Genomic DNA, 15,163 nt, shown 5'->3' with positions numbered 1-15,163 from the left:
TACTGGCATCAACCTGTTGGCTAATACCTTCGCATAAATTTTATAGTCTGTGTTCAAAAGAGATATTGGTCTGTAGTTCTCTGGTTTTTTAGGACCAACTTGTTCTTTTGGTATCAAAGATATATAAGCAGTTGTCCAAGATGGGGGTATTTTACCCCCTTGTTGAATATTGCAAAATAAATCTCTAAGTTGTCCCACCATTTCAGCTTGTAAAGTTTTGTAATACACTGCAGTCAAACCATCCGTGCCAGGAGCTTTGGCTGTTTTTAGCTGTTTTATTGCTGCTGTTATCTCCTCCTCTGTTATAGGATAATTCATTCTTTCCTTTTGTTGATCAGTAATTTTTGTGACTCTCTTATCCTTTAAATATTTTTCTATAAGTCCATTCTGCACCTCTTCTTTGGCATATAGTTTAGTATAATAATCCACAAAAGCTTCTTTAATTAGTTTTTGTTGAAAGATTTCTTTCCCTCCAATGTCAATATTATCAATAGTCCGTATACTTTGTTTTTTCCTCAATGTGTAAGCCAACCATCTGCCCGGTTTGTTAGCGTTGCAAAATGTATTATGCTTCGCATATTGTAAACTTGTTGCAACTTGTTCCGCCATAAGCATTTGAAATTGGTCTTTCAAAAGTTTTATAGCACTTCGTATTCTTTCATCTGTTGGGTTTTTAATAAGTAACTGTTCTTTATTCTTTATTTCCATTTCCAACTCAGATCTTTTCTTTTGTCGGAACAGTCTATGTTTAGAATTCATGTAGGTAAGTACCCCTCTCATATAAGCTTTACTTGCGTCCCAAACAATTTCAATTGGGGTACCTTTATTCAAATTTATTTCAAAAAATTCTTTCAAATGCTTTTTAAGTTCTATTGTATTTTTTTCATATCTAAACAAGTTCTCATTTAATCTCCAAGAACGTCTCTCAACCTTATCCATCTCGATTTCTATCCATACAGGGCTATGGTCAGTCAGAGTTCTTGGAAAAATCTTTGTTCTTTTTGTCTTAACAAATAGATCATTTGACAACAGGATAAAATCAATCCTAGAAAAGGATCTATGTCTATCAGAAAAGAAAGTGTAATCCAATTCATTTGGATTATGTATTCTCCAAACATCTTTTAATTCCATATCTTCTTTCATATCAAAAAAAGTCTGTGGTAGTCTAATTCTAGACTTTGCCAAGCTCTTTTTATCTAATTTAGAATCAATTACTCCATTCCAGTCTCCCATAATTAAAATAGATCTGTAGTCCCATTGCAATATTTTAGTATGTAACATCTTATAAAAATAATCCTGTTGTTGGTTGGGAGCATAAATTCCAATCAAAAGAATTTGGCCATTTGCTGTGAGCAATTCAATTGCTACAAACCTACCATCTTGATCTGCTTCTATAACTTTCGCTGTTAATTTTTTATTTACATAAATAACCATACCATTCTTTTTCTGCGAAGTTGAAGATATATAATGTGCTCCTAGTTTTGAGTTTATCAAATATTTTTGATCTTGAGTTGTGATATGCGTTTCTTGTAAACATATTATATCATTATTAAATTGTTTCAAATATGTAAATAATTTCTTCCTTTTCTGTGCTGAATTCAACCCATTGACATTCCAAGATAGACACTTAAAGGTCATCAGCCTCTTTCTGGAGCGCAGAGCAAAATATTTGAAGTTCATCCGAGAGCTTCGATCTCGCTCCTCCCATAGCTCCACTCTCTTGTACGGTACTCTTAACTGCCTTCTTGTCTTGTCTTTCCTGTTGTTGTTGTTGCTTTTGTTTAAGTAGCTTGGATTGAGCTCTAGTTATACGTTGATCTTTAACTTCAGTCAACTGAATCAAATCCAAAATTGGAGAAGAATCCAACAAGGGCTCACTCAGAAAACCTCCTTCTGCACCTTGCACGTTTTCTAATTCCTGCTTAGACTGTTCTTTCAATTGCCTCTCTTCACTCTCCTTAATCTCCAAAACTGTAGATGTAAGTGGAGATGGTGTTCTTTCCTTAAGAATAGTACTGTAAAAGTGTTGTGCCTTCTCCACGGTATTCAACCGATATCCTTCTCCCTTATATCTAAAAATTATCCCAGCTGGTGCGTCCCACCGGAAGGGTATCTGTAAATTTCTCAATTCCTTAACAAGAAAACCAAATTCTTTTCTAGCTTTCAGCATTTTAGGAGGTAATTCTTTAAAAATTTCAAGTCGTGAGCCCCCCACTTGTACAGAAGTGTGAAAAGATTTTTGCAGGATATCATTTCTAATTTCTCTCTCAGTAAAGTATATGACCACATCTCTAGGCAGTTGTCTTTGTCTGGCCACCCAAGAGTTCACTCTGTAAATTTTATCTATTTTATGAAATACCAAATCAGGATTAGCTTGTAAAATCTTAGCCAAGGCTTCAGAGCAAACCTGTCTCAAGTCCTGTCTCTCCTCCTCTCGAATTCCCCGAAGCCGTATGGCAAATTCCATCGCCCGAAATTGTATCATAACAATCTCATCTTCAATTCTCTGCATTTTATTGTCAACTTCATCAATTTTATAATCATTGTCTTTCATCTTAACATTAACTTTTGATTTGAATTCTTCAACTTTAAAATCAACTTTCCCAATAAATTCTGCCAGGCCAGACGCCACTTCTGATATTTTTTTGGTCACCTTATTTTGATTCTGTTTCACCATGTCTTTAACTTCATTAATTTCCTGCATAAATTCCTGATGTGATTTTTGAAGTTTATCATCTATCTCCTGTTGAGATTTTTGAAATTTGTCATCCAGAGTTTTAGAAATAAATTCTTTTAAATCTCCCACATCAAATTCTTTTTTCTGAGTTTGTAGCTGTTGAGCAGGGGGAAGTTGCGTTTGATGTTTGTGTGGGGGGGGATCCCCCCCCTAATGCCTTCCCTTCCTGCTTCTTTGAAGCCATCCTGGCTCGTGATCTAGTTTTTCTAAAGAGGGAAGTTCCTTTTCCTTTCCCTCCTGCACAAAGACTTCTAAAAAAGTCCCCCAGATTTGATCAAATAAGGGTTAAGATAAAGCAAAGTCCAATATTGAGAAAGGGAAAAAATTTCCCAGTTGTTTCTCTTATAACAAGCAAGGCAGCTTAGTAGCAACTTGGAAACTTTGTAACAGAACAAAGTAACTTCACCAATCCACACTCGCTGGCTCGTTAACTCTGAAGCTAGGCGCCATGTTTTTTCAAAGCACTTTCACTCACTCGCATTTTCTCAGATTGAAAAGTCAACAAAGTGCTAATACTTGCGTTTCCAAATTTCAGGATTCAGGTAGTTTCGCTGTTTATTAAAACTGGTTCTTTCGCTTTAAGTTTCCTGCAGCCGGCTTGTTCTGCAAAAGCAGAATCGTCCCACGTCGCCCGGAGTTCCAGCAGGTTGGGAGGGAGCCACGCCTGTTCTCTCCCCAGAAACTTCCCTGGGGGGTTACAGGGGCTCAACCTGTGCCCTGCGATCTCTCCTTCTTCAATCCTGTGGATTTAGAAGTTTTCGAGCCGCTTCTTCGTTTCGAAGCGGCTCTACAGGCGGCGGGGCTGGCGGAGCTTCAAAGAGCGCCGCCGTCGCCGAAGACAAGGAAACCGGAAGTCAGGAAATTTCTCCTTATTTCTAAGATGCTTCTCTCCTTGATTAGTTTCCACCCATTGCTTCCTGTCCTACCCTCAGGTGCTTTGGAGAATAGCTTGACTCCCTCTTCTTTGGGGCAGCCCCTGACATATTGGAAGACTGCTATCATGTCTCCCCTGGTCCTTCTCTTTATTAAAATAGACATACCCAGTTCCTGCAACCGTTCTTCATATGTTTTAGCCTCCAGTCCCCTAATCCTCTTTGTTGCTCTTCTCTGCACTCTTTCTAGAGTCTCCACATCTTTTTTACATTGTGGTGACCAAACCTGGATGCAGAATTCCACTTTTCCTCCTCTCATTTCCCATTATTTTTATTTTATTTTCTATTCTGATAAACTAATAAAAGGAAGGAGGCTGACTCTTGGGAGGAATCAGCATGGGCTCCTTTACTCTCGGCCTCCCACCAAGTGGAATACACCAGCGCAGTGAGGGCTCCTAAGATGACCCCAGGGCCGGGAGGACACCTCTCTGTGGTTCTTACCTCCTTGACGGTGCCACTGATTTCTCCCAATTTCTTTTTAAGCACTTCCGAGGTCTTGACGGTTTCAGACTCGATGGTTTTCTGCAAGAAAGGAAGCAGAAGTTGGGGTGGCAGAGGGAGAAGTTAATTCTCTTCTCAACCAACGAAAGCTCTGTGATTTAAGTTCTTCTGAATGGACCACCATCTCTTGAGGATCCAACACAGCTACAGTCTCAGAATTTCGTGAGTAAATTGGAACCCTTTTATTCCCCCCAGTAGGATCGGCCTCTGATCTCTCAGGCGGCTCTAAGCAGTGCAGCTGGTGGGTTGGTTTGTCCCTTAAGGGGAGGGGACCTTCAGCCTCCCGCAACACAAGAGAGCTTTAAAAGAAACTCCAGGAGGAAAACTCTTTAGCAAATATCCATCTAATAAAAGGAGAATATTTGCAGCTCAGGGCTGACATGAGGGAGTCCTTGGTGCTCTCTGAACTTGGTGGGTTTTTTTGTAAACGTTTCATGGCCCAACTAGGGAACATCATCAGTGCTAGAAGGGAGTGAGGTTTGTGGAAGAGGATAAAGGGAGGAGGGGGGGAGGAGGAGGAGGAGACGATGATGATTCTGGGGTCCTTTGTGCTCTCTTGTCACTGCGTTTTTTTATTTACCAGCTAAGCTCTCATTTCTGGACTATCAGACTTTCCATAGCTTGCCAAGAATCCTTATCAGTAAGCTAAACTGTGCATGTCTCTCCACCCACATCCCTTCTCACACTTTTCTTTCTTCTCCTGCCAAGAAGTCCGACCACAGAGGTGGCTGGCACGAATTTTATCAAAAATGTAACTATTAAATTAGTAAGATGTTTTATTTTCTTTATAACAAATAAATGAGTTTTCTTAGAAGATATATCTTCGGGTTTGTTTTCTTAAAGTATGCTGGCAAGGAAAGGTCTCGATCCACCGCTCATAATCAAGGTGCGATTATCCCAAAGGCAGAATGGGATTAATCAGCGCCCTGACATCTCTGAGCTTGGTGATCTTCTTGCAAATGTTTCATTACCCAGCTAGATAGCCGAGGTGGCGCAGTGGTTAGAGGGCAGTACTGCAGCTACTTCAGCTGACTGCTAGTTCAGCAGATCAGCAGATCAGCAGATCAAATCTCACCGGCTCAAGGTTGACTCAGCCTTCCATCCTTCCGAGGTGGGTACAATGAGGACCCAGATTGTTGGGAGGCAATATGCTATTTAGTATACTTTAGTCTTTGGTGTAAGCCGCCCAGAGTCCTCGGAGAGTGGGCGGCATAGAAATATGACTAATAAAAAATAAAATAAAATAAAATAAAAAATATCATCAGTCTATCATAATGTTCATCAATAGATAGACAGACATTAACAACATCTGTAGACCATGCAAAAGAGACAATCACCCAGCCCAAAAAAGGAAACAAAAAAGCACTTCTCCACCAGCCGTCAGCACCCAGATCAGCGTAGATTAACTCCAAGGTTAGCATCAGACCAACTGCCAAAAGAAGCCAACTGCAAACAGCCCAAGGGAAGAATCTCTAAGACCTCCCACGCCCACCAACACTGACAGAGCAAGCCACCCAAATATAAACTGACAGCAAACCGCACTCCTCACTAGCACTGATGATGTTATCTACTCGGGTCGTGAAATGTCTGCAAACAAGCAAGCTCAGAGAGCACCAAGGACCCCTCAAATATCCATTTTGAGAATGATTCTTTACCTTCTGGGTTTGAACACAGACGTATCATCCTGACCAGGGGTCTCCAACCTTTGCAACTTTATGTTGTGGCTCCATTGCCTGAGCCTGGGCTATCGACAGATGCAGACTCTGAGAGTGAGGGAGAGGAGCTGGTAAGGCCTCCCTCTCCAGGACCCTCCTCTCTGGCAATGCCTCCGGAGGACACCGAAGGCCAAGAGATAGGCTCAGAGCCAAGCACGTCCCCGCAGCCACAGGTGGACAGCGATGAAGAAGATAAGTGCTGGCTGGACCCTCGACAGAGGCGCAGGGAGAAGCGTGCGCAGCAGAAGGGAAGGCATGCCAGAGATTAGCTGAGTCACTGGACCACACCCCACAGGGTATAAATGTGGGTGTGGTGGCTGGTTCAGTTTGTGACAAGCAAAAACTGGAAATACTCCACAATCTCTGTGTTACTGGACTTTGCCTGCTTTATCGGACTGCATTTGGATTAATCCTTGTATTGTTGACACTCTGCCTGTTTTATCGGAATGCTTGCAGTCTAATCTTTGTTTTGTGTGAGTAAAGTCTGAATTGGCAGCTAGCCACTGGGTTGCTGCCAGCTTTATCTTCAAAGAGTTTTGTCGTGTGGCTTAATTAACTCCGGGCCGTCTGTGGGGGTGCGTGTGTGGGACGGGGACAGAACACTTTAAGACTTGTGGACTTCAACTCCCAGAGTTCCTCAGCCAGTGAACCTGGCCGAGGAACTCTGGGAGTTGAAGTCCACAAGTCTTAAAGTTGCCAAGCTTGTTGTTTTTGTTACGCATCATCCTGATTATTATTGTTATTATTATTATCTAACACAGTGTTTCTCAACCTTGGAAGCTTGAAGATGGGTGGACTTCAACTCCCAGAATCCCCCAGATTCTGGGAGTTGAAGTCCACCCATCTTCAAGCTACCAAGGTTGAGAAACACTGATCTAACAGATCACACATATTAATTAGCTCACCACTGAGCGCATGCCTTCTTTTGGAAGGAGTACGAATGCATAACCTAGTTATACGTCGACTGCTTTTCACCTTCCCTCAGAAGACCGATAGTCCTCGAGTTACGACCACCATCAAGCCCAAAATATCTGTTGCTAAGTGGGGCATTTGTTAAGTGAGTTTTGCCCCAAATTTACGAACTTTTCCGGCCAACAGCTATTAAGTGAATCACTGCAGATGTCAAGTTAAGTCAAACGGTCGTTAAGTGAATCCGGCTTCGCCATCGACTTTTGTCAGGTGGTCGCAAAGGGGGGAGGGGGGTGTCACATGACCCTGGGACACTGCCACCGTCATAAGCGTGAGTCAGTTGCCAAGCGTCTGCATTTTGATCACATGACCATGATGATGCCACCACGGACGTTAAGTGTGAAAAACGGTCATCAATCCCTTTTTCCACTCATCTTGTAACTTTGAACGGTCGCTAAACGAACTTTTGTTAAGTCAAGGACTGCCTGTACATGTCAGCTTACAGCCATTTTGTTTCAGCAACCGCTCAAAATTAACGACATAGAAAAAAAAAACCCTTACAACCAGTCCTGACGCTTATGGCTGTCGCAGCATCCGCGCGGTTTCCCTTGATCAAAATTCAGATGCTGGGCAACTGGCATGGACTTACGACGGTTGCGGTAGGCCGGTGTCCTATGGCCTCCCTCTGCGCCCTTCCCAGCCAGCTTCCAACCAGCAAACTCAACGGCAGGAGGCGCATTCGCTTAACGACTCCGCGATTTGCTCAACAACCGTGGCGAGAAAGGTTTCATAAAATCAGGCGTGACTCACTCAGCAACCTCCTCGCTCAGGGATGGACATTCTGGACCCCGTCGTGGTCGTAAGCCGAGGACTACCTGTCCCATAAAAGTTCTTCTGGCTGCCAAAAGCAACAAAATTCACTCTGGCGCCGGCGAAGCTAACGTACGTATTTCCGTCTCGCTTCCTGAAGGGCTTGCGATTCTTCCAATTTCTTCGCTTCGTCTCGGAATTTCTTGATGCTCTCCTTCATCTCCTTGTTTTTGGCCAGCTCCTGCTTGATGTTCTCTACGAAGCCAGAGATAAAACCTTTCCGATGGCCCGAGGAAGAACATCTAGACTAAAGAAAAGGTCACAATTACACCTTGAAGCACGAAGACAGTCCTGCCTCGGGTGCCTGGTTGGCACCCACTGCCCAAGGCCTAGGGCTCAAGACGGATTTTCCACGGAGAAACATCTCAGCTCCTTCAGGGTTGCCCCAAAGGTGTTTTTTTTCCCCAAGAGGCAACCGGGCTTCCTGGTTTTTTCTTTTGAAGAGGTTTCGCTTCTCATTCAAGAAGCTTCTTCAGCTCTGACTGGATGGTGGGGAATGGAAGGATTTAAAACTGTCCTCGAGGCCCCTTGGAGGTTTGTCTGTGTCCTCGGGGGTCACCTGAGTGGAGCAAATGGATGCGGAGCCTTCTTGCAACTGCTGACGTCTCCTATCTCCAGTCTACAACACAGTCCTCTCAATAGTTCCAAGAAGGCTCCACCCCCACTTGCATCACTCTGAGGACACAGACAAACCTCCAAGGGGCCTCAACGACTGTCTAAAAGGATGCAAATGACCAGCTGTCTGCAAGGAGTAGAAATCCTTCCATCCTCCATCATCCAGTCAGAGCTGAAGAAGCTTCTTGGAGGAGAAGCGAAACGGCTTCAAAGAAAAACCAGAAAATTCAGTTGCCTCACCCTTGGGATGAGATACAAATGAATAAATAAAAGTGCTTGAAGAAAGGTTGCTCCAATCCAACTCCCTTCCTCCGAACTACATCGCTGCCAAGTAATTTTGATCTGTCTTAACCGACAGATGTTCCCACTTCCGTTTTAAATTTGATTGGATCACCAAGAGCTGGAATCCTGCCTGCTCTCTGAAATTCTTGTCTTGTCCTGGCCGATTTGGAACTTGCAGACTGAAGGAGGAGGACATTAAAAAGAGATGGGCTGGACAGAAGCTGCGTTTTTTCTCTCTTTCAATTGTCTCCATTAATTACTTAAAACCAATTCCTATCGGGTATCCTGCTTGAAAAAATTAGTAAGGAAAATACCTACTTGATTCTACATGTAATAACAGCTGCAAGAATTGTTTACGCTCAAAATTGGAAAGCAGAGAAAATACCTTTGGAAGAAGAAGTAATTTTTTTTTTAGATTGTGCAGAAATGAATAGATTAACTTGGATGATTAAGGATAGGGAAGAGTTAGAATATTTTAAGATATGGAATTATTTTTATTGTTGGTTGGAAAAGAGATATATGATTAATTTCAAAATTATGTATAAAAACTTGATGAGTAGAATATGGTTATAGTAATGAATGGTTATAGTGGTTTGGATGAAGATCAAGATAGAAGCAACTTTTGAAAGAAGAAGGACAAAAAGAATTGAAGAAGATGACACCGAGAAGTCACAGGGGAGGGATGACTGATGTATGAAATGTTTGTCTTAAAAAATAAATTGAGAAATGCATGCCACGAAATATCATTTTAATGCCTGCCGATTAGTGTGCGTTCAAAGGGACCATAACGTTATTCTAAGTCTGTTTCTTTTAAAACAGAAGCAGTGTCTGGACTCAAGTGTTTTATAGCCTGTCTTTCTTGCTAAGGGAACATTCACCCAAATCCTCTCTTTTGTTTCCAAAAACCGGTGACCTCAATGTACAAGGATCCCCAGGGAACTTTTGCCCTGACAAATCTCAGGAAGGAAGACAGATTAACTAAAGCTCTTGCCATCGTCTTATCTGGTCACCCTCCTTTGAAAGCCATCTCAGGACAGTTTCTTTCATCCGAAGGGCAAAATCAACAGAGAAGCAAGACGTTATTTCATTTACAAACCACCCGAGGGCCTCTCTGCACCGACCCCAAAATTAGAAGATTAAAAAAGAGTCCCGGTCATCAGACATTTCAGATTGGCTATACACAAAGGAAAAACAAAATAAGGTGAGAAAACCAAATTTACCTTAGAGCTAACAAATAGGTCATGTCATTCATAAAACATATTAATTCTCAATAAAATCACCCTGGCCTCTTCTCTCCAGCTCCGTACCCTGGAGTAACTTTCCATTCCTACCTTCATTTCCTATTTCTGTTTCGTGTTTTCTATTCCTCCTTTCATTTTTGCCCTCAGAGTCAGCTACCGCCACCTGGACTTTATCATAATGCAGGTAGTCCTTGACTTACAGCCATTCGTTTAGTGACCATAAGAGCAGTGGTGGCGCAGTGGTGAGAATGCAGCATTGCAGGCTAACTCACTACTAGGAGTTCGATCCTGACCGGCTCACGGTTGACTCAGCCTTCCGTCTTTCCGAGATAGGGTAAAACGAGGACGCAGATTGTTGAGGGTGATATGCTGACTCTGTAAACCTCTCACAGAGGGCTGTAAGGCACTGTGAAGCGGTATAAGACTAAGTGCTATTCCTATTGCTATTCAAAGCTACAACAGAGCCTTGATAGTACAGTGGTCTAATGCACCTGTTATTAACACAGCTGCCTGCAATTACTGCAGGTTCGAATCTCGCCAGGCTCAAGGTTGACTCAGCCTTCCATCCTTTCTAAGGTAGGTAAATTGAGGACCCAGATTGTGGGGGCAATAAGCTGACTTTGTATAAATATACAAAAGGATGAAGGCTATTGCTTAACGCATTGTAAGCCGCCCTGAGTCTCCGGAGAAGGGCGGCATATAAATCAAATTAAAAAAAAAAAAACAGCACTAAAGTGACTTACGACCATTTTTAACATTCATGATCGTTTGAAGCATTCCCCATGTGACCAAAAATCGGACGCTCGGCAGCTGATGCCTATTTATGATGGTTGCAGCGTCCTGGGGTCATGAGATCACAATCTGTGACTTTCCAACAAGCAAAATCCACGGGGAAGCCAGATTCATTTAACAACCAGGTTACTAACTTAACAACTGCAGTGATTCACTTAAGAACTGCGCAAAGAAAAAGCGTAAAAAAGGGCAAAGCTCGCTTATCAACTCTTTTGCTTAACATACATAAATTTTGGGCTCTGTCATAGTTGTTAAGTCATGGACTACCTGTTGGTCATCAACGCACCTGGTAAAATTCTAACGTCAATCTGCTGGTTCGGCACACACAGGAGGTGTGCTGCACAGGGCCGGAGCATTGTCGGGATACAAGCCACGCACTTAAGAGATATTTCTAGGATTAGAAAAGAGAAAAGCGTGTCGTTAACATTTGTCCCGCGTGAAAGCTATGCTGAGAACGGCCAAGGAAAGATCTCGGCCATTAAACAGGGTGAGGAGTTGTAGAAAGCAGTTTGACGCTACAAACTAGGCGAGGATGACAAAGAGCAGCATGTCTTGCAGTTCAGGGTTGTGGGAATGCAGGTTGCAAAGTGTGGCACAACCACCATTGCATTAAGCATTGCATTTAATGTTGCAAGCTGCCCGGAGTCGACTTGTGCTGAGATGGGCAGCAAATGTAAGGAATAGATGGAACTAATTAAAGCCATGATACATGTGCTTTGAACACAGCAAAGAAGCAAACGCAGGAATTGTGATTATGTCAATCCAAGTTTGAGATTTATCAGATGCTGAGTTCCGGCAGGAAATTTTGACTTGTACAGCAGGGGTCTCCAAACATGGCGACTAGAAGACTTGTGGACTTCAATTCCCAGAATTCTGGCCAGAATTCAAGTTTGGACATGCTGGTTGGGGAATTCTGGGAGTTGAAGTCCACAAGTCTTCCGGTGGCCAAATTTGGACAGGCTGGTTGGGGAATTCTGGGAGTTGAAGTCCACAAGTCTTCCGGTGGCCAAATTTGGACAGGCTGATTGGGGAATTCTGGGAGTTAAAGTCCACAAGTCTTCCTGCTGCCAAATTTGGACATCTTGGCCAGGGAATTCTGGGAGTGGAAGTCCACAAGTCTTCCTGTTGCAAAGTTTGGAGAGCCCTGCTCTAGAGCAACTTCCACTGCTGGGGTGGAGGGAGGGACTGTAGCTTCTGCAAGATCCCAGTTCGAATCCCAACAACACCGGAGGGGGGGGGCTCCTCAATTCAATTCAAATCCAATTCAATTCAAATCTTTATTTTCAGGGCACAACCCCTCTACAATGAGATTGGTTGAGCTGCCTCAGTACACACACACACACACACACACACACCCAACACAATGCATTTTTGTAACCCTCGGGAGCCTCTCTGGCATCATGGGAGGCGAGGCCTTCAGCCAGGAGAAGCTGCCGAGGCCCACCCCTGCCAAGGGACGCGTGTGCGGACCTGATAAACCGGGCTTGTTCGGGGCTCAACCGCTGCAGGCCGTTCAACCGCCCCCAAGGACCCCCGGCCTGCAGGCGCCTTCCCTGTGCTGGGCGGTCCCCGCTGGCTTCAGCCCCAGGCAACCCCGGAGGCGCTGCGTCCCGGCTGAGAGGATCCCTCCCCAAGGCTCTCCGTCCGGCTTACCCGGCAGCCCCAGGACGCGACCGCCGCCATCTTGGCCAAGGAAGCCTGGTGCCATGCGGCGTCCGGAGATGACGTCAGAGCGCGTCGGCATACCGTTGCGTCACGCGCGCCGCGCAGGCGCAGAAGGGAAGGGGGAAATGGGTGGCGGCGGCCACGTGGTTTTTTCCAGGGCTCGCTGACCCGCCCCTCTGCTTTTGGGGCTTCCCCCAGAGCCCCCTTCTAGGGAAGATGGGTAGGGAGGAGGAAGAAAAGAAGAAAGAAAGAAAGAAAGAAAGAAAGAAAGAAAGAAAGAAAGAAAGAAAGAAAGAAAGAAAGAAAGAAAGAAAGAAAGAAAGAAAGAATAGAATAGAATTTTTCATTGGCCAAGTGTGATTGGACACACAAGGGATTTGTCTTGGAAGGGAGAAGGAAAGGAAGAAAAAAGGAGGGAGGGAAGAAAGAGACAGGTAGTTCTCCGTGATGCCCAGAGGGAGAGAGGAGGAAAGAGAGGGAAAGGAAGGATGGAAGGGAGGGAGAAGAAGGAGAGGGAAAGGAAGGAAAGATAAAGGGAATGAGGGAAGAAAGGAAAGAGGAAAGAGAGGGAAAGGAAGAATGGAGGGGATGGAGGGAGGGAGAAAGGAAGGAGATGGAAAGGAAGGAAAGATGAAGAGAAGGAGGGAAGAAAGGAAAGGAGGAGAGAGGGAAAGGAAGGATGGATGGGAGGGAGGGAGGAAGGAGGAGAGGGAAAGGAAGGAAAGATGAAGGGAAGGAGGGAAGAAAGGAAAGGAAAGAGGGAAAGGAAGGATGGATGGGAGGGAGGGAGAAAGGAAGGAGGAGAGGGAAAGGAAGGAAAGATGAAGGGAGGGAGGGAGAAAGGAAGGAAAGATGAAGGGAATGAGGGAAGAAAGGAAAGAGAGGGAAAGGAAGAATGGATGGGATGGAGGGAGGGAGAAAGGAAGGAGATGGAAAGGAAGGAAAGATGAAGGGAATGAGGGAAGAAAGGGAAGGAGCAAAGAGGGAAAGGAAGGATTGGATGGGAGGGAGGGAGAAAGGGAGGAGGAGAGGGAAAGGAAGGGAAGATAAAGGGAAGGAGGAAAGAGGGAAAGGAAGGATGGATGGGAGGGAGGGAGGAGGAGAGGGAAAGGAAGGAAAGATGGAGGGAAGGAGGAAAGAGGGAAAGGAAGGATGGATGGGAGGGAGAAAGGGAGGAGAGGGAAAGGAAGGGAAGGAGGGAAGAAAGGAAGGAGGAAAGAGGGAAAGGGAGGATGGATGGGAGGGAGGGAGAAAGGGAGGAGGAGAGGGTAAGGAAGGAAAGATGAAGGGAAGGAGGGAAGAAAGGGAAGGAGGGAAGAGGGAAAGGAAGGATGGATGGGAGGAGAGGGAAAGGAAGGAAAGATGAAGGGAAGGAGGGAAGAAAGGAAAAAGGAAAGAGAGAAAGGAAAAATAGATGGGACAGAGGGAGGGAGGAAGGAGAGGGAAAGGAAGTTAAGACGAAGGGAAGTAGGGAAGAAAGGAAGGAGGAAAGAGGGAAAGGAAGGAAGGATAGATGGATGGATAGAAGGAAGGGATGGATGGATGGATGGAAGGGTATTCCTTGCCTTCCTAATTCTCAGCCTTTCTGGTTGTGTCCAACATCCCCAAATGCAGGTAGGCCTCCACTTACAACAGCTCACTTAGCGACCATTCAAAGTGACTAAAGTTACTAAAAAAAGTAAGTTTTTTCAAAGGAAAAAAAAAGTGACTTATGGCTGTTTTTGACACCTTCCGTTGGCGCATCCCCGCCGTCATGTGATCAAAATTCAGACGCTTGGCAACTGACTCGTATTTACGACGAGTATGACAAGCAAGTGTCCCCTCGGGGTCGCACGATTCCCTTTTGCGACCTTCTGACAAAGTCCATGGGAAAAGCCAGGTTCACCTTACAACCGTGTCACTAGCTGAACATTGGCAGTGATTCGCTTAACAACTGCAAGAAAGGTCGTAAAACGGGCCAAAACCTGCTTAGCGACGGTCTCACTTAGCAGCAGTCATTCTGGGGCTCCATTGTGGTCATAATAGCCATAGCCCTTAGACCAGTGTTTCTCAACCTTGGAAGCTTGAAGATGGCTGGACTTGAACTCCCAGAATCCCCCAGCCAGCGCTGCTGGCTGGGGGATTCTGGGAGTTGAAGTCCACCCATCTTCAAGCTACCAAGGTTGAGAAACACTGCCTTAGACTGATATACCGCGTCACACTTTCCAGCCCCCTCTAAGCGGTTTAGTCAGCCTCTTTGCCCCCAACAATCTGGGTCCTTATTTTACCAACCTTGAAAGGACGAAAGGCTGAGTCAACCTTGAGCCTGGTGAGATTCGAACTGCCAAATGTTAAGATTCGAACTCTTAACCACTGCGCCACCTCAGCTCTTCGTCGAGGATCCTCTGTGCTAGTGAGCATTTTGAAAGCTGCAAGCTCAGGGAGCTTCCAGGAGAGCCGCGTGATGCCAGAGTCCCGTGTCAAGGGAGTTCACAAGAACACTTTTTAAGAATTTGGTATTATTTCTACGTTTATCCGTTTACGACTTGTAAGCCGCCCCGAGCGGCCTCACTGGTGTGACGGGAGGCGTATAAATTTAATAAAACGAGAAGTATGAGTCCCGCAGGAGAAGAGCGGTATAGAAATAAAATAAAATAAATAAATAAATAAAATAAAATAAAATAAAATAAAATAAAATAATAAAATAAAATAAAATAAAATAAAATAAAATAAAATAAAATAAAATAATAAAATAAAATAAAATAAAATAAAATAAAAAAATAAAATAAAATAAAATAAAATAAAATAATAAAATAAATAAAATAAAATAAAATAAAATAAAATAAAATAAAATAAAATAAAATAAAATAAATAAATAAATAAATAAATAAATAAATAAAATAAAATAAATAAATTGCTGTCCAA

General features: G+C 44.0%; 1 protein-coding gene across 2 annotated transcripts in view; it reads right to left on the bottom strand.

Moving 5' to 3' along the window:
* TIMM44 (translocase of inner mitochondrial membrane 44) overlaps positions 1-12,913 on the bottom strand; it is a 31,510-nt gene extending 18,597 nt beyond the window's left edge. Inside the window, exons 1-4 of one of the 2 annotated variants that reach the window (XM_060684568.2) lie at positions 12,248-12,913; positions 10,881-10,985; positions 7,741-7,911; positions 4,111-4,191 (exon numbers count right to left, since the gene is read on the bottom strand). In XM_060684568.2, coding sequence (XP_060540551.2) covers positions 4,111-4,191; positions 7,741-7,911; positions 10,881-10,985; positions 12,248-12,277 — 387 coding nt within the window. In that variant the 5' untranslated portion in view covers positions 12,278-12,913. The remainder of the gene's footprint in view (positions 1-4,110; positions 4,192-7,740; positions 7,912-10,880; positions 10,986-12,247) is intronic. The other variant, XM_034404547.3, reaches the window with a different exon arrangement.
* Between the last annotated feature and the right edge of the window lie 2,250 nt (positions 12,914-15,163).

The sequence above is a fragment of the Pantherophis guttatus genome, chromosome 1 (genome assembly GCF_059756535.1).
Source record: "Pantherophis guttatus breed Tessera chromosome 1, ASM5975653v1, whole genome shotgun sequence".
Taxonomy (NCBI): Eukaryota; Metazoa; Chordata; class Lepidosauria; order Squamata; family Colubridae; genus Pantherophis; species Pantherophis guttatus.
This window is presented reverse-complemented; position numbering and strand designations above follow the sequence as displayed.